Source organism: Ostrinia furnacalis, unplaced genomic scaffold (assembly GCF_004193835.3).
Source record: "Ostrinia furnacalis isolate ACB-3 unplaced genomic scaffold, ASM419383v2 OfSCF3159, whole genome shotgun sequence".
Lineage (NCBI taxonomy): Eukaryota > Metazoa > Arthropoda > Insecta > Lepidoptera > Crambidae > Ostrinia > Ostrinia furnacalis.
The window spans coordinates 489,862-514,090 of NW_021133398.1; the positions used below are offsets into that span (position 1 = coordinate 489,862).

At 39.9% G+C, this 24,229-nt stretch overlaps 1 protein-coding gene across 1 annotated transcript in view; it reads right to left on the minus strand.

Annotated features, from left to right (window-relative positions):
• Myo81F (unconventional myosin 81F) overlaps positions 1-24,229 on the minus strand; it is a 113,771-nt gene that overhangs the window by 33,423 nt on the left and 56,119 nt on the right. Inside the window, exons 3-14 of the mRNA XM_028311074.1 lie at positions 9,752-9,876; positions 9,212-9,274; positions 8,691-8,780; positions 8,088-8,247; positions 6,070-6,260; positions 5,410-5,628; positions 3,765-3,929; positions 2,979-3,221; positions 1,603-1,728; positions 1,252-1,512; positions 1,039-1,172; positions 755-961 (exon numbers count right to left, since the gene is read on the minus strand). Of these exons, the coding sequence (XP_028166875.1) occupies positions 755-961; positions 1,039-1,172; positions 1,252-1,512; positions 1,603-1,728; positions 2,979-3,221; positions 3,765-3,929; positions 5,410-5,628; positions 6,070-6,260; positions 8,088-8,247; positions 8,691-8,780; positions 9,212-9,274; positions 9,752-9,871 (1,979 nt within the window). The 5' untranslated portion in view covers positions 9,872-9,876. The remainder of the gene's footprint in view (positions 1-754; positions 962-1,038; positions 1,173-1,251; positions 1,513-1,602; positions 1,729-2,978; positions 3,222-3,764; positions 3,930-5,409; positions 5,629-6,069; positions 6,261-8,087; positions 8,248-8,690; positions 8,781-9,211; positions 9,275-9,751; positions 9,877-24,229) is intronic.

Below are 24,229 nucleotides of genomic sequence, written 5' to 3' on the forward strand. Positions count from 1 at the left end.
TGTAAATTTTTCGAAATTCTTAAACGATGTCAAGATGCCGATCACACATGTTATAAAACAAGTGATTCTGAGTATTTCATGCGAAGATACTTGTCACTTATCTCTGCGTACTTTTGAGTTATCGAGGGTTGAAAAATCGATTTTTTTATATTAAATATTTCCACGAAAAAATGCCAAAATTACAATATGGTGTATAAGAGACACCTTTGATGATACAACAACGACTCGCACTCGCGCGCGCTCGTATGCATCAGCTTTTAATAAAATTAAAAAAAAATAAGGGAAATACTTAATACAACGTTGTGTGTATAGGTCCGCTGGCCGTCAAATAGTAGCTTATACGAGAGGTTGCCCAATTTACAATATGTCCATCATTGATAACTCACACAAATATCATCTCTCTCTGAAGGATAACAAGTTTTTTTTGTTTCCAGAAGCTTTTGATAGGATGGAAGCTCATAAATACTCTCTGAAGTGAGAATGAATCTCAAATTGCGATTGCCATTTTGACAAATTACATGATGTAACTAGCGCTAACGTTTAGCTTCAGGTAGACACAGTTTTAAGTTAAAAGATTGTCTACTATTTCACACTGTTTTTCGTTTTGGAACAGTTCTTTGACTATAGGTAGTCGCTAATTTCGTTTTGTTAGACTCTTTCAGTTTAGCACATAAAGCGTAAACTAATTCCTCCTCAGAATGATCTAAAAGTGTTAGAGAGCGCCTCTTCTTCTGCAGAAGAAGAATTTTGCCACGTTACATCTGGGTTCCTAGGCCGGGGATGCGGCAGGAGACAGCGGTATCGCGCTTGGAAGTGTGGTGCGGGCAAATGCACAGGGTATCCATCGCGACGTATTCGTACGATTTCGTTCATGCCGAGGTACTTGAGCTGTTCCAACACTAGTTGGTCGTTGTATTTGCCCGCCTCTTTGTTCTCGTTCGGTTTTATGCAGCGGACGTACCTGGAAATGGGCAGTTAATGTTTAGTAAGGGATCGTTAGGGGTTTTCAGGAATTAAATAATATTTAAAAAGGCTTACCAAACGTCTGTAGCTTGTAACATATCGACAAGCGATTGTAACTGACATCTGAACGTGTCTACAACTGTAGGCCGTCCTTTGGATGTGCCGCGCTGTGTGGTGCCAGTGGAATTGGGGCTTGACAATGACATATCCTATAAAATAAGTAAACACAATTTTAATAAAAATCCGGCTCGAAGGACCATTTTTTTAAATACCAATGATTGTACTTACGTTTCCTGGCGGTGCAAGATCTTGTACATAATCAGCTAATTCCCTCACAAAAGGATTAGCTGATCTACTCAGATGATCGATAAAGGCGTCCTGCTGAGTATCCCGGTTTTTGTCTACGAATCCCTGTACGCTGTAAGTGACGGTTCCCGCGTAGTGTTGTACCCCGAACTCTTCCTCCCATTTTCGACGGGACCCTTTGACAAAGCTTTGGTGTTCCCCAAATTCGCCTTGGATGTTCGTTAGGTATGCGCCATCTGAACCCTAATAAAATGAGAATAGTAATGAATAATGATAATAACTTGATGCATTAAAAATAAAATAATACCTCTAGAGCTGTAAGAATTATTATACCTTAGGCATATGGCACTGTTCGCTCAATAATTTCAGCAAACTTCTCGGTGGCTTCTCTAGAAGTTCCAAGCAGGCCGCGTTGTCAGTGAATTGGATTTGATTGTACACTATCCCTTCTTGGCGGTACTGGAATAAAAACACACATAAGTCATAGACATAAAGTAATTGCTGGATCAAGAAACAAATTACTGTCAACATTCAACCACTCGAGCAGAGCAAATAGAAAATGAGCAGTTCCACCCTCTTGCTATAGCAATGTATATTGCATATTATGTCGTTACCCACGGTGACGTCACGATGCTGGTTTTCACGGTGCCTCATGTCGAGTAAAGCTCACGGAGTCACGGACCATTGCACCAGCCTATTGAAAAATGACCCTAGATACACCAATGATGGGCGTGGCGGTTCTCACGGAGAAGTGCTATCCTTGCGCAATCCCGATGCCCGATGCTGGTTTTCAGTGTGCCCTATGCAGAGTGAGAATTACGGGCTATAATAGGTACCTTTTATCCAATTGGTGTTGATGATATATCGAGCTGTCACTATTGGGGGTCGACAGTAATTGGTTACGTCATTTCTTTTCACATCAGGAAACTAAGGCGCCGCGCTATATGTAGATAGATTGTAGGATACTCACGATCTCCTGCTCCAACGCAAACACGTAGTTATTGAAGAACATGTGCAGCTTCTCGTTGGCGTAGTTGATGTACAGCTGCTCCAGCGAGTTGGCGGCGAAGTTCTCGAAGCCGAAGATGTCGAGCACGTCCAGCGCGCGCGGCGCCGATCAGAGTGCTTAGTGCGAGTTTACACGAGACGTTATCGCTAGCAACTACCTCACTTTACGTAGTTGCTCTGTATTAACAGAGCAACTACGTAAAAAAACGAACGAATGATTGTTCAACGCCTCTTGCGGATACTTTCAAGAACTAAAATATTCATAGATTTTTTTTGACGAGCTCGCTAGCGAAAACCTTCAATGCAAACTCGCTCTAAGACTCGTTGACGTAGCGGACCAGCCACGCGAAAGTGCGAGAGTGTAACGCGTGCTATGGTGTGGCGTTTCTCGCAGTGATTATTGAACTGAGTGGTGCTATCCTAGCGTAATCGCGAAGGCCATTGCAATGTGACTCCACTCAGCATATAACATTGTGACGAAATATCATAGTGACCAAAACCACGACCCTTGTTACCAGTGTGCCCTCATGCCGAGTGAAAGTCACGGAGTATAAATACATAGGTATCTTCTATTCAATTGGTGGAGTGGTGTTGATGGTATATCGAGCTGTCAGTATTGGTGGTCGACAGTAACTACTTGTGTAATTTCTCTCTGCATCAGGAAACTAAGGTGCCATGTTTTAGACAAATATAATACTCACGATCTCCTGCTCCAGCGCGAACACGTAGTTATTGAAGAACATGTGCAGCTTCTCGTTGGCGTAGTTGATGCACAGCTGCTCCAGCGAGTTGGCGGCGAAGTTCTCGAAGCCGAAGATGTCGAGCACGCCCAGCGCGCGCGGCGCCGAGCGTCCGGGCGCCGAGCAGCTGTTCACGTGGCGGACCAGCCACGCGAATGTTCGCGAGTAGAGAGCGCGCGCCATGGCGTGGCGGTTCTCGCGGGCCTGGGGAATTGAGATTGGGACCGGTTAGATTTGTGTTGTCTTTATTGCAGATTGTAACGCTGTAACCACAATCAGATTCTGCCCAACTTCCAATCAACTAACGATAACGCGTCACTTTAGCTATCTTTAGCCCACGGACATCAATAATGGATGTAGAAGCGTAAAACTTTAACGTTGCTTCTCTACTTATCACCCTAATAAATGACAAACTAAACTTCTACTAGTCATCTTATGGTAAGATCCATGATGCTGTTCTGCGAAAAAACATGATCAGCATCAGCTTTTATCAGTATCAAATTTTAAAATTCTAGAAAGAGTAATTCCCTATTACGAAGATGCCAGTAGGGCTACTCCAAAACGCTGTTCATGTAGTTTCGGGTCTATCTGTCTTCGTCACTCATGCTGTCATCTCGTAAATATAAAAATATTCGAAACTTCGGATAACGTTTTTCGGAGTAACCACGCGTCACTTGTATGAGCCATGATGTATCTGTTAAAAAGAGATCATAGGAATTGTTTTTAAATCCAATCAAAGTAGCATACCTCCGGTAATCGCAGAGGGATATCGGTGACGTTCCCGCGCACGTTGATCTGCCTCTCGAGTAGTACCCGTTGGGCAGTCGGTGGTGCTAGGCCCAGCAGATTGGCTACCGCGTCCACTGCTTCTGCATCTTCGGGGGATAGGGTGGACCGTTCGCCGTCCACATCCTGGAAAAATAGGTTTAATTATAGAAAAAATATTTTTATTCGATTAATCTAAGAATCAAAATAAATTGAAGAGGTTTATTATTATGTTTCTTTAAACATAGCAAGGAGGATCTTGGCTTGCGCCTTACCTGGTAAAAAAGATGATTAAGCTGACGGTGGAAACGAGATTTACCCATGTACACTTTGTCTTATGTTTATTTAATGATATTGAATAACAGCAAACCGTCAGTAAACGATCGTCGAATTGACGTGCAATGCGCGAGCTTCCTCGTCTTCCAGCCGAAGATATAGTGGACTTCGTCGCGCAGGCGAAGGGTTGACTTCTGAACTACTGCTCGTCACTGTAATCTCACCTGGAACTGTTGCAAGGCCTCCAGCTCGCCTTGCGCGAGCCTCCTCGTCCTCCGGTCGCAGGTATAGGGAGTCCTGTATTACTGCTCGTTGCTGTAATATCTCACCTGGAACTGTTGCAAGGCCTCCAGCTTGCCTTGCGCGAGCCTCCTCGTCCTCCAGTCGCAGGTACAAGTGCTCGTCGCTGTAATATCTCACCTGGAACTGTTGTAAGGCCTCCAACTTGCCTTGCGCGAGCCTCCTCGTCCTCCGGTCGCAGGTATAGGGAGTCCTGTATTACTGTCCGTGACTGTAATATCCCACCTGGAACTGTTGCAAGGCCTCCAGCTTGCCTTGCGCGAGCCTCCTCGTCCTCCGGTCGCAGGTATAGCGAGTCCTGTATTACTGCTCGTCACTGTAATATCTCACCTGGAACTGTATGTTCCCCAGCCACAGCACCGCAGCCAGCACCTTGAACAGCCCCTCGCACATGTGCGGCGGCACCTGCAGCACTGTGAGCGCGAGCTGCAGGGCCTCCAGCTTGCCTTGCTCGAGCCGGCCCTTGCGAGCCTCCTCGTCCTCAGGTCGAAGGTACAAGGAGTCCTGTATTACTGCTCCTTGGAAAAGAGGAAGATAGATGCCCTAGAGATGTGGTGCTGGAGAAAGATGCTCGGGATATCTTGGACAGAGTTCCGTACCAATGTGTCCATACTCCAGGAGCTCGGTGTCACTCAGCTTTTATCAACCATACCACAGTCGCGCATACTGCAATACTTCGGACACGTCTCAAGGCGGGATGACAACTCCATAGAACGACTGGTTGTCCAAGGAAAAGTCGAAGGAACCCGATGGCGTGACAGGTCACCAATGTGCTGGACCGACCAAGTGAAATCAGCAGTGGGAGACAGCATAATATGTGACTGCACCAGACAGTCTGCCAGTAGAGAGAGATGGCGGGAGATCGTGCAGAGAGTTGTATCCGCCTCTGTTAAGAGCGTATAGAATAAGAAGAAGAGTATTACTGCTCGTCACTGTAATATCTCACCTGGAACTGTTGCAAGGCCTCCAGCTCGCCTTGCGCGAGCCTCCTCATCCTCCGGTCGCAGATATAGGGACTCCTGTACTACTGCTCGTCGCTGTAATATCTCACCTGGAACTGTATGTTCCCCAGCCACAGCACCGCAGCCAGCACCTTGAACAGCCCCTCGCACATGTGCGGCGGCACCTGCAGCACTGTGAGCGCGAGCTGCAGGGCCTCCAGCTTGCCTTGCTCGAGCCGGCCCTTGCGAGCCTCCTCGTCCTCAGGCCTGAGGTATTTGTAGTGGATGTCGTCTCGCAGGCGGAGGGTTGAGCGGAGTTCTGCATTGTGCTGTAAATGTAGCATAAAATAATACTTTTAATGAGGGTTTTCGCGAATGAAAAATCCGCCAGATGGCAATACGTAGACACGAGGTCCAAATGCTGCATGATTGGTTATTTTTGACATGAAATTGACAGATATGTCAAAATCCACCAATCACGCAGCAGTCAGACCCCACATCCACGTCCCGCCATCTAGCGGATCTTTCATTCGCAAAAACCCTCATTACTTGTGGTTATGATTGCTGATCTGTTAGGTGAATAGGCCAACTATTCTGCCGATTTGACTAGGGTATTCTAGTATTTTGACGTGAATCTCTTGGCGAGCACTAGCAAGATAACCTGGATAGCACCGTCAGATTTTTACGAATTCGTTGAAATGCAACTAATCCAATCCATTGACGCTGGTCATTCCCAAGTCTTTCTCAAATACTCTTGCCTAATAGCTTACCTTAGCTCCCTCCACCAGCTGGTAGAAAACGTGGTAATTAGTTTCTCTTGGCGCCGGTCCCGTAATTCTGGCGCGTTCCAGCAGGAAGTCCCGCAGTACCGCGCCTTTGATCCCGCCGCGGTGGTCCAGTCGCACCTCTACGAACTTGCCGAAGCGCGAGGAGTTGTCGTTGCGGACTGTTTTGGCGTTACCTGTTGAATATTGACGTTAGATTGATTGCCAATAAGCTTTCATTATCATCAGGTCAATTAGTCTCCAATCTACCACAGGCAAATGGAGAGTTTGACTTACACTGCCTCCGCTGGCAAGACGGGTTAGGCCTGATGTTCACATATTTTTCCAGTACCAACCAAATATCTTACTAAGTACTGTCAAATAATGGTAAGGTAGCCATTGGACTCTTCAAGCGTCAAAGGCATGTCCATCAGTTACGGCCTGATGATCGTCTAATGTGCGTGACAGATGGTAATGACGTTTGCACGATCATTAGACTTCTGCTTGTTATTGTAGTTAGAGAACGCTCTGGCTGCACCGAAGTGTATAATTATAACAATTGAGTAATCTGTGTCTTTGGCCCCATTCTTTATGATTTCTCACATTTGCCTGCAGTAGGATCCAAACCCACAAGCTGTAGTTCGGCGTGCAAAGCACTCAGCCAGGCGTGGTTTTATTCAATATATTGGCTACTTCTAACGTTTACTTAGAAAATTACACCACCTATCTATCAGCAGCACGTTAGGGGGCGTCCATAAATTACGTGAGACAATTTTGGCCATTTTTCAACCCCCCCGCCCCCCTTGGTGAGATTTGGTGAGATTTTGCCTGACCCCCTCCCCCACCCCCCTAATCTCACGTGATATTTAATAAAATGGCTATTTTGCAATGTCTATGCTTCGAGTAGGTATATTAGATTTATATGAAAAAATCAGTAACCCAGTGTCGTGCCACGCGCAGTGCAGGGTTCCGTAGCTTCCCGTCGTTTAGTAAGACAAGCAATTGCTTCAACCTAGGACCAGTTTTTTGATTCATAGTTAAAATAAATAATTGTTAAATTTTGCTTCTAATGGTTAAATATTAATAAAATGTAAACTAATAGTTAAAAAAATGTACTAAAAGTCAAGTTAAACATTGTTAAAAAAACATTTTTTTCTGTTATTTAACCACTTGTCATTTGACATCTGTCAAATTTGACTATTGGTTACTTTAACTACGAATACATAATATTTTCATACTTATGTAATGTCATTTTTTAGGGTTCCGTAGTCCTGATAAGGAACCCTTATAGTTTCGATATGTCTGTCTGTCTGTCCGAGGTTTTGCTTGGAAACTATTGGCACTGGGGAGCTGTAATTTTGTGAAGGTATGTATATTAATCACGCCGACAAAACGGTAAAATAAAATTTCTAGGGTAGAATTTTTTCAAGGAAAACTATAACGATTAAGATAGATTACTTAGTTTAAGAGTAATAGTTATTTGACTCATGTATTATAAAATTTCTTAACCGGTAAAAATTCCTTAGAAGAAAATATGAAAAGTGACTTTAGATGAAGAAGTAATTGCTTGCTTCTGAAATATATTGTGGTAACGACAGACAACTACGGAACCCTACACTGCGCGTGGGACGACACGCACTTGGCCAATTTATTATGCAATAGCGATGCTGATGAAGTTTTTTTTTAATTTCGACATTTATTCTGCATCTTTAGTGTTCACAAATGCAGATGGAGGCATTTTTAGTTTAATTTGATTAGACGGTTTGGAATAAATTGTCATTATCATCATAAAAAAATCATTTTTTTTTTACTTCAATAACCCAGTTTTCTGGCAATTTTACTCTATTCCTTGCGGGAAAAATTACGTGATATTTTCCGAGACCCCCCCTCTCCCCTACGTGAGATTTAGTGAGATTTTCGTTGACCCCCTCCCCCCCCCTAAAAGCCTCACGTAATTTATGGACGCCCCCTTATCAGATATAGGATATAGGTCACATCTTTCCAAGAGTTCCTATAGTACTTACCAAAGGCTTCGAGCACCGTGTTGGCTTCTAGGATCTGCTGCTCCGCCCAGGACGCCTGTCCTCCAGCAGCGCATAGGTACTGCAGAATGAGCTTGGTGGTCTCTGTCTTGCCGGCCCCGCTTTCTCCTGATATCACTACCGACTGGTTCTTCTCGCCGTTCTGTACACAAATGAAGATATGGATTTACCGGGATCTTTTAAGACAGGCTCGTATATTATGTGTAGGCTTCATTCAAATGATAAAATTTCAGTTAATAAAATTAAGAAAGGAAGAAATAACTAGGAAACAGGGCCTAATAGTGATCACTCTACATAATTACTGGACTGATGGACTATGAGCCTCCTCCACTATAGTGGAGGGTTTGCCATAATCCCCACGCTTGGTAGGCGGGTTGGAGATCGCAGTTTAAAAGATTGATGTTTTTCAGAGAGCGCTGCTGCCCGTTCTGTGTTTGATGTGTAGCTTCGACTTTTTAAACAGTGATGGAAATTTTCTTGATCTGAAGTTTTTTGTCGAGTTGATCTGTTTATTAGATCTCGTATCCATGGTAGGCTTAAGATAAGAGGTACTGATAATACTTTAATGATAAGAATGCAATTTACCTGTAATGAGCTGTATGCTGATTCAGCTAACGCAAACACGTGAGGCTCTAAACTTCCAAATGCTTTGCCTCGATAATTTTGCATGTGTTCCTGAAAAATACATACAACAAATGTACTCAAAAGTCACAAACGGTATAAAAACCAATAAGTATTGTTATATTTATGGCGAATAACATTTTCCTTCACGGATGGCAAATCAACTATAGATCTCTATGATGTATTGTTCAAACAGAAGAAAGTTGTAATGTTGCATAGAAAGGAATCGATAGTGAAAACGGTAATTACTGTCAAGTGTTTCTTACAACAAAGTAGATAAGTTTATTACGCTGTATATTATCAGCTGTAGAAAGTGCTATAGAAATACGAAGCTAAGGCTGAGTTGCATCACCTAACTTTGACCGTAACATTAACGATAACCGGTGTTTTTCGTATGAAGTTTGACAAATTTTTGACGTTTCTCGAAGTTAAAGTATGATGGTGCAACCCAGCCTTAGTTGAGCTTTAAATTGATTTCGGTTTACCATTGTATAGCATCCTAGCTCCTTGTACGGATTCACTGCGACTAGAATTGATCCTGTGTATGTCTGTAAAGTTATGCTAAGGAAAATATCTCGGTAAAGATTATAGAAGAAAACTGACAGAAAAAGGTTCGTTGGTAGAGAATGCCTATTTTTTTATAAAGAATCTTAGCAATTTGTAAATACAAATTACTAATGATCCTGTTAACCCCTTGTAGTGAGCTTATTTGCTTGTGTTACGTACGAGTGGATTCACCGTAGTCGAGCGGCCGTGGGGATCGAACCCGCGGTCCACGGATCACGAGTCGCACCTAATTGCACTGCGTTATGGGATTTACAACCTTATATGAACGTCGTCAGAATTCAAAAGCAAATGATAAGTAAGTATGTATGTAGTCCCAGAAATGAGAACCCACTTTGACTTGGCCACCAACCCTTGAACACACCCGACTCTCACACGCGCAGTTTCTTTTGCCAGTAAACTATAAGTTCGGGTAACTTGTCCTGTTTGCGTCCACATCGTTTACGTTTGTTAAAGGATACATAAACGAGGTCGTGCTTGTATCGGCGCTTGAGGTTGTCGTTGATGGCGTGCTCGGTGATCTGCGGCATCATCGTCATGTCGGGCACGCCCGGCCCTTCGTCGTTGTCGCGCTCCTCCATCTTGCCTGGAACAAACAATGACAAATTATTATGTAGTTATAAACTTTATTTACTGTTTACTGAGCTGGGTTTTATTGGCGTCAAGCTGTAGATCCTGGCACACAGGAGTTGCAGCGGTGGGAACGAGAGGTGGGAATCATCATCATCAACAGCCTTTGCAGTCCACGGCTGGACTATGAGCCTCCTCCACTGGAGGGTTTTGCCGTAATTTCCACGCTTGGCAGGCGGGATGGAGATCGCAGTTTAAAAGATTGATGTTTTTCAGAGAGCGCTGCTGCCCGTTCTCTGTTTGATGTGTAGTCCCTAAGTCGCCTCTTACGACACACCCGTGGGAAGAGTAGGGGTTGGTGACAAATGTATTCTACTCTGCCGTCACCACACGGCTGGTGGTGGAGGTGGGAATAGGCCCGTGTTTCCTGGGCTATAGTTTAAGATCCTACTATTACAGGCTACCCGCATCATTAAGGTCACACGAGACAAAAAGGCCGGTTTCTTTCCTTGGGAAACGCTTTAGCTTTGCGATTCAAAGGAGACCCGCTACCAGTTTTTTGGGTACACTGACAGATTTCAATTTCCAAAATTCCTATGTTTCATGTAGCCGTATTATTGATCAAAATTAACATAGAGCTGGATCAAAATTCAATAAACATCGGCATAGTATCCCATAATAGTTGGACCTAAACGTAATGTTTGTTGTCATATGACAACAATCACAACACGACCCGCTTCTCAAATAATGTTAGTAGACACTTCACTGATAGTGATCCAAGCAAAACGTTTGACGATCCCCATGCTCAAATAACCACCCTATGGCCTTTCGAAACGGTTTTACAGCCATTACAGCTATTTGATAGCATTCCGTCGTGAATGAAATTCGATATTTACTGGTTCGTTTAAATCATCTATTTAAAAAGAGGGTTGAATTTGAAGCCCTATTAGACTACTTGCACAATTTCGCGATGTAACAGTATATCTGAAAATGTGTCAACTGAACGAAGGTTTTGACTTGAATATTAATTTTTAGAGACCTTTTCTGTCTTCTGAAATTGGGTCAATATTGAGCGACGTAATAATATCAGAGATTCTACATCGCATGTCTATTAATTCCTAATAAGTATTAAATCACTGTGATTATGATTGTGTATTTAGAAACTAAATACATATTAAGCTTTTAACTCGAGCAATTTTATTAAAATGGAGGTCAAATTCAACGGAGCTTCGCGATCAAATAAACATCTTTCAACATGAAAACAGCTTGAAACATTCTAGCAAATATTTTCGATTGCTATCACGCTCGTCTTCGCGATATAAAAGCAATAAACATTCCCGAATATTGTCGGAGTAGATCGAATAACAGATAATCTAGACCCGATTTCGATCTGTTGAAATGTTGACTTTTGCCCAGAGCGAAGAGGGTAGCGCCCCTTATGTGATTTTATCTTGTTCATCGACTGTTAAATGCTGTTATTATTTGTTTTAGCACGTGCGGCAATTGATTTAGGTTTGGGTACTGATAGTGACTTTGTATAAGACTTGTTTTACAAGGAAATAAGACTAATAAGTTTTGACGGAGATCGATTTTCAAGTTCACGCCAGCTAGCCATATTATTTTTAGTGAAGAAAATTCAGACGCGTCTACATTATTATTTCTATGACGATGACAGTACAAAAGTTTGTGATATTAATTCGTTGCCATAATTATTTCATTTATGTGACCTGTTTTTAATTTAAACGGTAGGTATCATAAGTAGATCTAGATATACATATTTGTACTCGTATTATTTCTCATCAAACAATGCCCAGCCAGAAAAAAGTCCGCGCACAAAATAAAGCTCCCAATTATGCCAAATGATTCTTGTTTTCATATTTTCTTCCTGGAATTCGTATTCATTCCTCTTGTCATTATACTGAATGGAGAAAACAAAGACGGCTACGCTCGTTTATTACATTGAATTGGAAATCGATAAACATAATACCTACCTTCTGTGAGGGAAAGAAATAATAAAAGTAAGAGCAGGTTTATGTTACAAAAACATCTGTAAATTCAGCTACATTAATTTGTTTTGCAGATAAGTAATTTACTAATCCTATCACAATAAACAACGATAAAGCATCATTAAAGAAGGTAGTGTGAAAGCGTGTCACTTCATTCATCATCATGAACGAACAGAGGGTCCGCCTTCGCGCTCTCCCGGGGAAAAAAGTTAAAAAGAGATTCTGTCCCCGAGGTCAACCCAGTAAATCTTGAAGAGGGATGCGTGTTATCGAACGGAAACGTCACTTGTCACATTCGCGGATGGATACGTCACAGCGCTCGCACTTGTTTATCGGCATATTGTTGCTACACTGACGTATCAAGGATTCGCACTTGAGTTATTGTTGGAACTGTGTATGGGCATCCTAGCTAATATAATAGTATTAGCAAAAATACTCGTATTTATTGTTTTAGAACACATTAGATACACAATTAAAAAATGAAACTTATTTCTTTTTCTCCACAAGGAACTTTTTTATATCCTAAATCTACCTACAACATGGCCGCCAATGGTAGTAACCAGTGAAGGTTCAACAATTGTTTAGTCCCCGGGGAAAGATGCCCGTACCCGCACCGAATTGATTAAGAAAAATATTGAAGTTCTAACTGTACCTAATACCAACTTCTTTAACTCCATTGCAAATTACCCGACAGATGACTAAAGGCATATTAAACATTCTATAATCATCCACCATCCTCGGAAAAGAGTTTATAGAGTTCTAGCATGAGTATTGCAGAATTCAATCAACAATTCACATTTGAATGATCAAACGAACTTACCAAGTGAAGTTCGATCTAAATTATCCTGTTTTCGCCGAAGAGATTTATTTTACCATGTAGTACCCCTGTACGACAAGCCAATCCGCACACAATATTCAGCGCAGTAGTAGTAAAAAACAAAAGAGCGGGCAACCCCACCCCTACCACGCTGTGGGCTCGGTGTCCGAGCGGTCTCATTATATTTAGAGAAGAGATGACATTGACGTTTACCTCCAGGGAAGAAGATATAGAAATCTTCGGGTTGGGAGGGACCTTAAATCTCTTCGGCGAAAACAGGATAATTTAGATCGAACTTCACTTGGTAAGTTCGTTTGATCATTCAATTATCCTGCTTTCGCCTCCGAGATTTATTTTACCATGTAGATGTTTAGAGCATGGATCAATGTCCATGTTAAATGGTTAAGAGAGTAAATGTCAATGTACTAAATACATAATAAAGCAATATTTTTGTATTATAATCGTATTGCATCACTTATTCATAACAATAACAAGTATCACGGTCTCAACAAGATTTTGTTCATTATAGAGTATTATTATATACATTTATTTGTACTTCTATTAACTGTTAAGTACGACTACTGATTGTAAAAAGTTGCCAAGACAGTTGACAGAGCATCCTGTCTATCCAGCACACTGGCTAATTGTATCAACGTTGACAGCGGCGCAAACCGCAGGCAATACTGCCGCGTGTCGCGTGCTGTGTGGGCCGAACACCCTCGTGTCGACACTCCTTTCCTATATTTATCCAGTTTCATCTCAGAACTGAGCTTGACGACGGTAGTGGTTAACACCGAATCGATCACAGTGACTGCAAAGCTAACACTCTGATTGTTGTAAAACATAAGCTCACTTGCATTTTAATTAATAAATAAATAATGTGGTTAATTAAAACTTATTAATTTATTTGGATACAGTTTGACCAGTATTCCAAAACAGTATTAATTTGGATTCCAAGTAACACTGTTGCGAGGAAAAAGTTTGGTTTCTATTTAATAGCACCTTTTAATAGCAATCTTTTGATTCTTGAAACCTGACCTATAAATTATATTATTTATTTAAATAATTATATATTTCAATAAATTATATGATTTCACTAACGATATTGCTAAGCGGTGGTTATTTAATGTTATTATAGGATGCACCCGACTTTAGAATATGCTAAGAAAATAGAGTAAGGTAGGTACAATGATGTAATTGAGCATTGTAAAAATATTTATTTGTCAGTCATTTAGTGTAGTGGTTTCAAAACGGACTACTATGCCGAGAGGTCCCGGGTTCGATCCCCGGCCGGGCAGAAATTGAATTGATACATTTTAATTTCTGTGATGGGTCTAGGTGTTACTATGTATAATATGTACTTATGTATATAAAAACGGTATTTAAGTATGTTTATATCCGTTGTCTAGGACCCATAGCTTTGCTCAGTGTTTGGGACTAGGAGCGTAGTGTAAAATGTCGAAGGAAGGATATTTATTTATTATTTGCGGAGTGTATAGCGGAGTCTGGTACGTTTTGTTTGATCCACGACTGCCAAATACAAAACTTACTGCAAAGGAAAGGTAAGCTTAAATGGGCAATATGGTACTACTGATGTACCTGTTGCCCCAGCATTCTATTTTTTTTTTTTTTTTTTTATTATTATTATTTTTTTTTTTTTATTTATTTTTTTTTTTTGTGAAAAAACGTATTAACGTCTAAAAAAAAAATGGTCGCCATTCTAAGGCGAATTAATTGGAATTAATTCATGTTAATCGTGTAGAAATCTCTACGCCAGACGATAAAATATGAATTATGACTAAATATCAAACAAAGTTCAAGAAACAAAAAATAGGTTTATGTCATGTACAGAAACCAAAGCGTCTAACATTTTCTGAGACAATATTAAACCAAGTTCCTACTCCGTGTCTTTATTCAGACACCTTGATTCAGTCAGCTTCAGTATTATGACTGTGATGATTGAATTTTTATAATCATGCTAAGAAAAAATAACAAAATACTAATTCTCAATTTATACTTCATAGAAAGGGAAGAAAGACTCATTCATTATTATGAGTTTGTGGCAGCGTTATCAATTCGTAAAATAAAATCGCATTATTTTTTGGTATTATTAAAAAATGTCCTTAATCTAAACTAAAGGTTACAAGTAGTGGTAGTACTGGTAGGTACCTACATAATACATAGTTTATTTTATGTGGTTGATTCGTTCTTTGACTGACCAAAGTCCACTAGTCCGGTTGTTATTACAAGCGGCCCGATTTATTTTTTGATGCGTCAATAATTTTCTATTACATTGATTACAATGTAATTATTATTGTGTTATATTTATAAAGGCATAGTTATTATCGCTTTAACGCATAATAAGATACTTTGCTTGTCTAAAAGATTTAGCAAGATAAGAAATGATTCAATGTATTTCATGATGTCGCATCTCTTCTTATGAGAATTCTAACGTTATACATAAATAGTTTATACGAACCAATTGTAAAACAGTACATGGAGTTAAAACTGACCTTTTTTTTTTTTTTTTTTAAATAAATAATAATAATGATGATGAAGCCTTACTTTGTAAGACTATCAATAGTATTATTAGCATTAATCATACATTGATTAGTAGGTACAAACCTACATAATAATGTTTTTCCAATACAAGAAAAAAATGACGTCATCTTAAGTACCGATACCGATACAGTTTAAGGAAGCTCTTAGATTTTATCTATTATTTATAGATACAAGCTGGTGAGACGTCATGAATAAAAAAATAAACTTTGTAAAAATATCAGGGCTAAAGAAAGGCCGCAAAGAGACAAACAAAAATGTTGCCTGTTTGTTCAGATACAAAACAAGCATCCGTTAAAATAAGACCATAATTCTATTTGCTTTTCAGTGGCTATCGTGTTTATGTAATAAACATATTATATTAGTAATAAGTTTCTTTAAACCATAAATGAATCTTTTGTTAAAAGTTTAATTGCGGTTAAAATATCATCCCTTTTGAAGTGCTTAAACCACATAAACTTTGTTTAGCATCTTATATAAACGCTATCTAAGTCCACCATCTAGGAACATTTTTTTTTTTTTTTTAACAAGTGGGTAATCTCAGAATGTACTCGTGTTGACGGATGCGATTAAGAATATTCTTAATATCAACGTCTCTGCGCCGACGTGTATAATTATTTGTTTGTATAATTAATTATGTTTACTCGCATGGTTATGATGATTATGAAAAAAATCATCTGGGTTCGATTCGGGAATCGAATAGGTATCTCGGTACAATAAATTCTGTAACCGGATAATATGTACATTGCATTTAAAATAAAAATATTTTAAGCGGCCAGCACATACCTGTACATAGATGGCGCGTCGTCTAGGGACGCGGGTTACCTTGGTGTTCTGGTCGGTCTTTAATGGCGCTTCCCGCGTTGCGCTGGCAGCGCTGGGCATGCGGCGGCGGCGGCGCGGCGCTGCGGCGTAAATAAAGGCGCCTGCGCTTGTGGAAGGCGGCGTGGTTGCGCCGCGGGCGGGTGATAGGTCTTAGCCCATCATACCATACAGCAGGGCGTAGCTTGTCGGTACGGCCTCTGTATAAAGCCTCGATTCACACAGTTATGCGAACGGCTAAAGCTTAATTATATATTCAGTGCAGCAGCCTGGATTAGTTGTCATATCAAATAAATACCTCTTTTCCCGTTTTAGAGGATTATAATGAGTTATAGTTGTCGACCGTCGATGTAATTGGTCGACCGACCGGAAATGTAGAAAGATCTTTGTAAGTTTCCAACAAAAAAAATGTGAGACTGATAAGTACTCAAAATCACAATGTCAGTTAATATGAGTCGTTGCATAGAAAAAACGACATATTGTCATACTTCATATATAAAGTAGGCATTTATTTCCACTTCGACTCGGTTCGGTCAACAAACCGGCCTAAGGTTTATTTAGGATCTTTTATTCTGACCTTATAATAGCAAGTAATGAATCTACATAAATGCACTTTGAATTTTGATCTGATACTTATTTCTTTCTTACTAGCCTTTGTATTTAGACCAATATCGATTGGTGTAATGTATAAAAATACAAAACAACAAAATTATTCAGTTACCCTTTGTAGCATTGAACAATGTGTATGGCCACAGGGTCATCGGTCGTTATAAAAGCAGGCGGAGGCTCGACTGGGGCGAGTGCGTCCGCGGCGCCGGGTCATCAGGCTCCAAGACGGTTGATGGTTCATAAGGTGTAAGGCCAAGAAGGCAAGCTCTTAATGTGGGTAGTTTCGTACAAACGCAACATTTTTCTGTATGAGCTCATTATGTTCTGTTTTTACGGCTTTTTAAAATGGCCGAAAAGAAGATACTTAACTCGTAAAAGTGAATAATATTACAATACCTGGCTATCTCGGTAGTTAATATCTCGTTTTTACTCGCTAGAGCAAAAAACGGCTACTGGTTAAAAAATAACCGAACATAAAGTGGCTGCTGGTTAATATCTCGTATTAACGCTACTGGTTAAAAAATGACCCGCAAAAATGACCGAATATAAAGTGGTTGCTGGTTAATATCTCGTATTAACTCGCTAGAGCAGAAAATGGCTACTGGGTAACATCTCGCATTACCTCGGAGAAAAAAATGGCTACTGGGTAACATCTCGCATTACCTCGGAGCAAAAGAATGGCTACTGGGTAACATCTCGCATTACCTCGGAGCAAAAAAATGGCTACTGGTTAACATCGCGCGTTAACTTGGAGCTAAAAATGGGTCAAAGTTACGCGTCGTGTCACAACGCTTATAATAAAAATGTACGAGCACTTGCACAAAATAGTTGTTACAACCAACCTTTTGTTGGGTCTAATTCTCGTCACTACACTGCACAACTTAAAATAATTACGTTTTTTGTCGGTAAAAACGTCCTGGTGACGTCACTTAAGCATTTTTCTTATACTGCGTGCGGTCGTTGCGCGTGCGCACAAAGGAATGAGACCGCTCGGACACCGAGCCCACAGCGTGGTAGGGGTGGGGTTGCCCGCTCTTTTGTTTTTTAATACTACTACGCTGAATATTGTGTGCGGATTGGGTTGTCGTACAGGGGTACTACATGGTAAAATAAATCTCGGAGGCGAAAGCAGGATAATAGGAATCATTCACCAAGTTCTCGAAACTGAATGAATTGAATGCGGTAGTAGCGGCAGGGCGTGTTTACTCTGCGACTCGACTTTCGTTCATTCAGGTTGAAGCACAATGAATCGTTGACAGTAAGTTATTCTTGTAAAAAGCAGGTGTGAATGCAAACGGTGAGATAGGAAATAACGCGATCTGGATTCAGCCCATTCTCGGCGCTTCCTACATCCGTATAGCGAAGAATGCATGCTTTTATGTAAAGTTGTCACTTGATTCACGGTTCGCGAGCTCAAAATGGGAAAAGTTTTTCGCACACCATGTAGGTACCTATGCTAGACATCTAGTTCAGTTAGTAGTTTTAGAGCATGGATTTGATTGTACCTATTTACTAAATGCGGTACCTTCCTCTTTTATTTAGTCTACTCGTTCGGTGTTGTATCCCATACGATCGTAATAAAAATATTGGTATTTTATTTTTTATTTATTGAAAATAATTTATTTGAAATAGTGTAAGTTTTGTCTGTGGTTCGTAAACGTAAAAGCTTTCGTAAAATATGGCTTTTGTAGTATTTCTTTGACACAGTCCTAGTTTACTATTTAATCAACGAACAAAGAATCTTGACCGTTTACCTTGAAACAGTTGTTTGTCCATGTTTAAAAACATTGTGCTCGTTAACTTGACGAAGTCGTCCGTTGTTCATGAGGTAAACCAGGACGGGGTGTGCTACCATATTCGTACCAGAGTTATTATTACCATACAGACTTATTGTTCGCACAGACAAAGAGCCACGGCGAGAGTACACCTAATACGCCTTATGCGTATACGAACACAGTTGAAAGTTGTTTGGGACACAGATTGTACATACAATAATTCAATTAAAACCAGTGGCAGTACGATTGAGCCGATCGTTCGCGGCGCCAACTCTATCGATTAAAGTAAACAAATATCGAATGAAAGCTCGATTTGGACAACGCACTCGGTTATCTAAACGCATGATTCAAATAAATTCGTTTATCTAGTTAGGGTGCGCGAGACATTAGGGAATGTTCCCCTCGTAGCAAATCAATAACAGACAAATTTTATCGTTATTTGGATATTGGATATCCCCATTTTTAAATGGATGAATGTTTATTATAATTCAATGCTATGTAAGTGAAAGCCTTATCTTTTATTTCATAACTCCACCTTTTTCCAATTTATTAATGCCTTTTAACACAACACCACTGTTTTTATACACGCTTGAAAAGGCAATGCTTAATGTTGTTAACACGCTCCGTGTTATAACAGATTTCAACCAGATATTTCTGAACGCTTGTTAGGTAATCGGCGTTTTTTGCACCCAGTGCGTAGTCATTTAATTCGTTACCCGGTGCGTGTCTTGAAAGACATTCAAAGTCGTTGTCAGCCAATCTCAGTGGTCTGGCACAAGTTACAAGAGCTCAGTTATTTGAAATTTTAATTAAAATATTCCTATACGTAAAAACATGCAGATGAACAATTTCAAAGGCACGGATGACACATCATGCCACACACTGATGATAACGATAATAATGTATTATACTCATAGATGCTATTGCTATTATAAAATATGTGATGTCTGATTGCCAGCGATTTTTAAGAGAGAAGAAGAAGAAGTCTCGGGAAATAATTACAGCATATCTAGTAACTAGTCGTAATGTATAGTTTGATTGACGTATAATATACATTTCTTTAATTGTTAAATGAAATATAAATAAAGTTACACTGTTACAGCATCAAATGTAGAGCTGCTAGTGGATTACACTATGGCACAGATAACTTATTTATTACTTATATTATCACTTTTATGGACGCCGATATAAAGCTACGTAGACAGCGCTTGCCTAACCCTATAAAATATAAATAATGCCTGAACTTAAACCACTTCACAACTCCGTAGGAGGCGCCACCGCCCACGACATTTCTTACAATCGTTGTTAGTAAACTGTCTCTTTGAGACTTGCCCAGGCAGGCTGGGTTTTAATATAGTATGGATAGACTCAGCAGGGTTGTTTCTTTATGCTACGATTACACATAAACTCATTAAGGACTCAACTGACGGCCTGCTCAAAACGTCCTATTAGAAAGAGCCCATAGAAGCCACAAGAGTACCAACGATTCGAAGTTTTGTATCCTATTTGACGTCACACACATAGAAAATGTTTTTATTTACTTTGTTCCTTTATACTCAACTACAGCGCTTTAATGGTGATAGTGAGCGAGTGAGTAGTGTAGTGAGACAAAACGCCAGCATTATAGGGGTTTGAAACTGGGGTATGTCTCTCCGGGTCTCCGGACACTCCAGGTACAAAATACACTCGGAAAATGTAAACAAACTACGTAGGAAATCGTTTTACGAGCCTTCTGCACCTGTCCATGATGCTAAATTTAAATGTCCCCGGGCGGAGGAGCGGAAGAGCGGTGGACCGGGAAATTAAGCTTGGTGTTTACCCACCAAACGCAAAGGAATACCTTCTCAACTGTGACAAGTTTGAGGGTAACTACGGATTTAGGTAAATCGGATGGATTGTGAAATTTTTGGAGCATTTGGTGTCAAATTGAGCTGTATAATAAACCTTGCGGTCTTTTCTGAATGTAGTTAGATGTTAGAATGAAATATGAATGAAGTCTGTAGAAGGTCTACTTAAACTGAATAATTTATTCCATGTTCCAAATCCGAATTAAAAAGGCTGTATCTAGAACTACTGTTATTTTAGGATGTACCTATCTTTGGTAGATCGTAGGTTGTACAAAAGGAAACAAGAAATCGAATAGAAAGCTCAAGTTGATTTCCCAAGAGCAATTACTCTCTTCGCCCATTTGGAACGCTCTTGCTTGTACTTGACCAATGTGAGGACAATCTAGTAGGGTCAAAAGACTGCACAATAACAAAATGGTCAGTAGGTTCAAATGTTCACTCTAAAAACCAACGTCATGAATCATTCAAATACACAGGCTGCAGCAATTTTTGTCCTGCGTAAAAATGTTCACTATCAAGAGCTGGACGATTCGATTTTTAGTAGATTTGTAAAAATAGTTAAGACACATTGACGTCATAGGTCCCATTGCTTAACAAAATCTATGGGACATCTATTCTAGGCACTGGAATGGTACTTTGGTACTTTTTCAGCTCTTTAGGTCAAAGCCCACCGTTGAAGGTGTATTCTCGTGGGACCTTAAGTGATCACATGAGACATTGGGAACGATAAAATTAGATTTCTATTGTTTCTCGATTTACTGGTACCTACTTGAAGGTCTACGAGAAAAGATTTAAAAGCTTATACCACATTTGAGAGAGACGAACCTACTCCTACAACCTCCGTTGTGCCATCTGGGTCACATTTAGTAAAGTTAACGTCTCATATTAAAGGCTAGGTGATAGAAGGACGCAGACATCAGACATTTTACAACAAATTAAACTTGAAATGAGTTCGCTAATATTTTATTAGGGAGCGTCTTGAATTCAGACAAGTTAGGCAAGATTTATAGAAGTTTGTTGTGAGTAGTCACAAATCATAATTTTGGCATTAGATAAACACATTACGGTCTTAACTTTACATAAAACTTCGACTAACTTCAGAAAAGACTTCGTGATAATACCATATTTTTTATGGAGAACAAAATTGTTGGTGACATAATATAACCAAGGGTGAAGGGTATATAACTTTTTAATGGGTTCGCTGTTTAAATTATGTGATCCTTAAATTGATAACGCTTGTACATTCGATGTTATATTTCTGTTACCTATTGTATGGTAATGCAGAAGAAAATAGACAACATTAAATATAATTGTTTTGATCCGTTAACGGCCTCCAATGAACAATAACTATGAATAACTGATAACTTTATTCTTAGTTATGTTTTAAAAGCAAAAAGTGATGAACGTTGGTCTCAAATTACAGTCATATAAATGGGTCTTCTTATAATGGGTCAATTTGCCGCGAGGAAAATCTTATAGCCATACATCAGATTAAGAAATTATAGGGAATAGTAAGAAAATAAGTTCTGCTGAGCGGCAAACCACGTAGTTACTGGCAAAACGAAATAAAAGTTGGAAAATATATAGAGCCGGTTGTACTGCGTGGGTGTCACATCGAATGAAATAAAATACCGCGGTCTGGCTGCAGCGTTTCCACTTAGCCTGTCTAGTTTGATCGTGGGATTGCTATTTTACTTCTTGTTCAAATGTAGAAAGGAATGTCACTCAATACTTTATGCTCTAAAATTTGGTTTAGGTAATCCTACAAAATCACTTGAGTTTTGTTCCTTCTTCGTTTGAATCGCGGATATAACCCTTATGTCAGACTACTATAATCTTTAATTCCGAAACAGAAGAATTATGCCTTTGTTAATAATAATGGTTAGACAACATTACTACTACGTTACATAGTAAGTTATTACAGGTTGTTTTGTTGAAGAGTTTTTTGACTATTTAGTCACGGTTACTTTTACTTACTAATTTCACACTACTACAATGTAAACGTGGTGTGAAATGGCTTAATACGAGTCTACAAAGCGCTCATTGTATTAAAATGTAAGACCTTTTGTAGAAGTTTACCGAAACAAGCCATAAAATACGGGGCAGTTAAACAGCGTGAAGCCGATAAACTTCATAATTATAATGCGTAACGACCACGGTGTACAAATATGCCACGGTGCGTGTAAAACACTGAGCTATTTGTTGAGGAATTGAAACCCAAAATAATAAAAACTATCGATACAATTCTAATAATTCTATTCTCACAAAGATGCCACACGGGCGTGGACATTGGTGACCCCGCCAACGCCCGTGTGTACCATCTTTCTAAGATTCATCATTCCACCACGAATTTAGATACTCGTAAGACACCTTAATGATACATGAAAATGCCATAAGACGTCCAATGGCTCCTGATAATTGTTCTGGTGGTCAACAATTCAAATTCAAATTCTTTATTTGCTTATAGGGTAAATACATAAGTGGTGGATGGTATTTTATAAAAGTGCAGTCCTATTCAGCCAATGTCAGTTAGTATGCAAATTATAGATTAGGTAAATGTCGATTGGTATTACACATTATTATTATTAAATGTCGATTGATGTTATACATATACTATTAAATGTCGATTGGACCCTGCAGGGTTTTCTTGGCAAACCACTTCACTCGGCTGGTAAAATAAATATGAATGAGATGATAATCTAGAGCTTGATAGATTTTCTTCCCTCTACCGCACATGTAGCATATAACAATGGTAGTCCCACAATGGAAAACAATCGTCCAGCGTGTAACGTCAATTCAAGGCGTGGTTCACACGGTACGCATTACGCACGATGTCGCTCGTCTCGGTCTCCTGGTCCCCTGAGAACCGTGTTATCGCCTCGCTTTCGATCGCTATTAGGGGTTATCATGAGGGAAAACTACGTAATTATGTACGTTCATCAAGGAGGATGGAATGATAGCTTCGCGGCGTATTTTACTGTGTGTTTACAGCTTTGAATAGAGTTTTTATGTGTGATTTGTGGTGATGTGTGTTTGCTTTGTGTAGTTTTCTCGATAAAAAGGAAAGTTTTGGGTGTCTCTTTCTCTCTTTCAGGCGTTCCTTCATTGTTGAGGTTCGTGACTCTCCTTACGAAGTTAGATGTATTTGTTATTTCTAGATTATCATCAGTCATTGAACCAGACTTGCTGGACTTGTAACTTATCTCTTATGGTAATAAAATATCCACATATTCCATAAGTAGGTCATATTATGGCTTGCTTGTGACATTGTCACCTGGGGACAATACATCATCTCAGTCGGACGTGGGAGCTCGTACTGTCAGTTGTCTTCTCACTGATGATAAATCATTAGTTCTGTCCCTTTGTTATTACAGCCACAAAGTATTTAAGTACGTTACTCGGGAGAGAAATGAAAGTTCTTTTTTTAGAACAGATTTTTTTAGGAAAATCAAAAAGGGTTTGACTGATTTATTCCAAATTACTAAAAAATATTGTATGTAGATCCCTCCAGGATTTACCAAATGGCGTTCACGGTCCCATCGATAAAATTACCATACACAAAGGGGTCGCCAACAACTGGCTAGATAAATTTTATGAAACCGCACGCTTTTGATGACCATGGAGTACCTACTCGTAAACACGTGTCGACCCAATCAATAAACTGTAAATTAGTACCAAGTCATGTGCATTTCAGACACGCTAAGGGTTGCATATTCAAACAAATTCGTTAGTTTGTTTCAGCCAAATGACGTCCACTACTGGACAAAGGCCTCCTCAAACATTTTCATAACGTCAGGTCCTGTGCATGCGGGCAGCATCCAGGTGTTTCCTGCGACCCCTCACTAGATCGTCGGAAACCACCTAGTGGAAAGCCTATCCATACATTATAGCGTTACGGCTGCGTGGTAGACTCGACAATCACGCAAAAGAACCC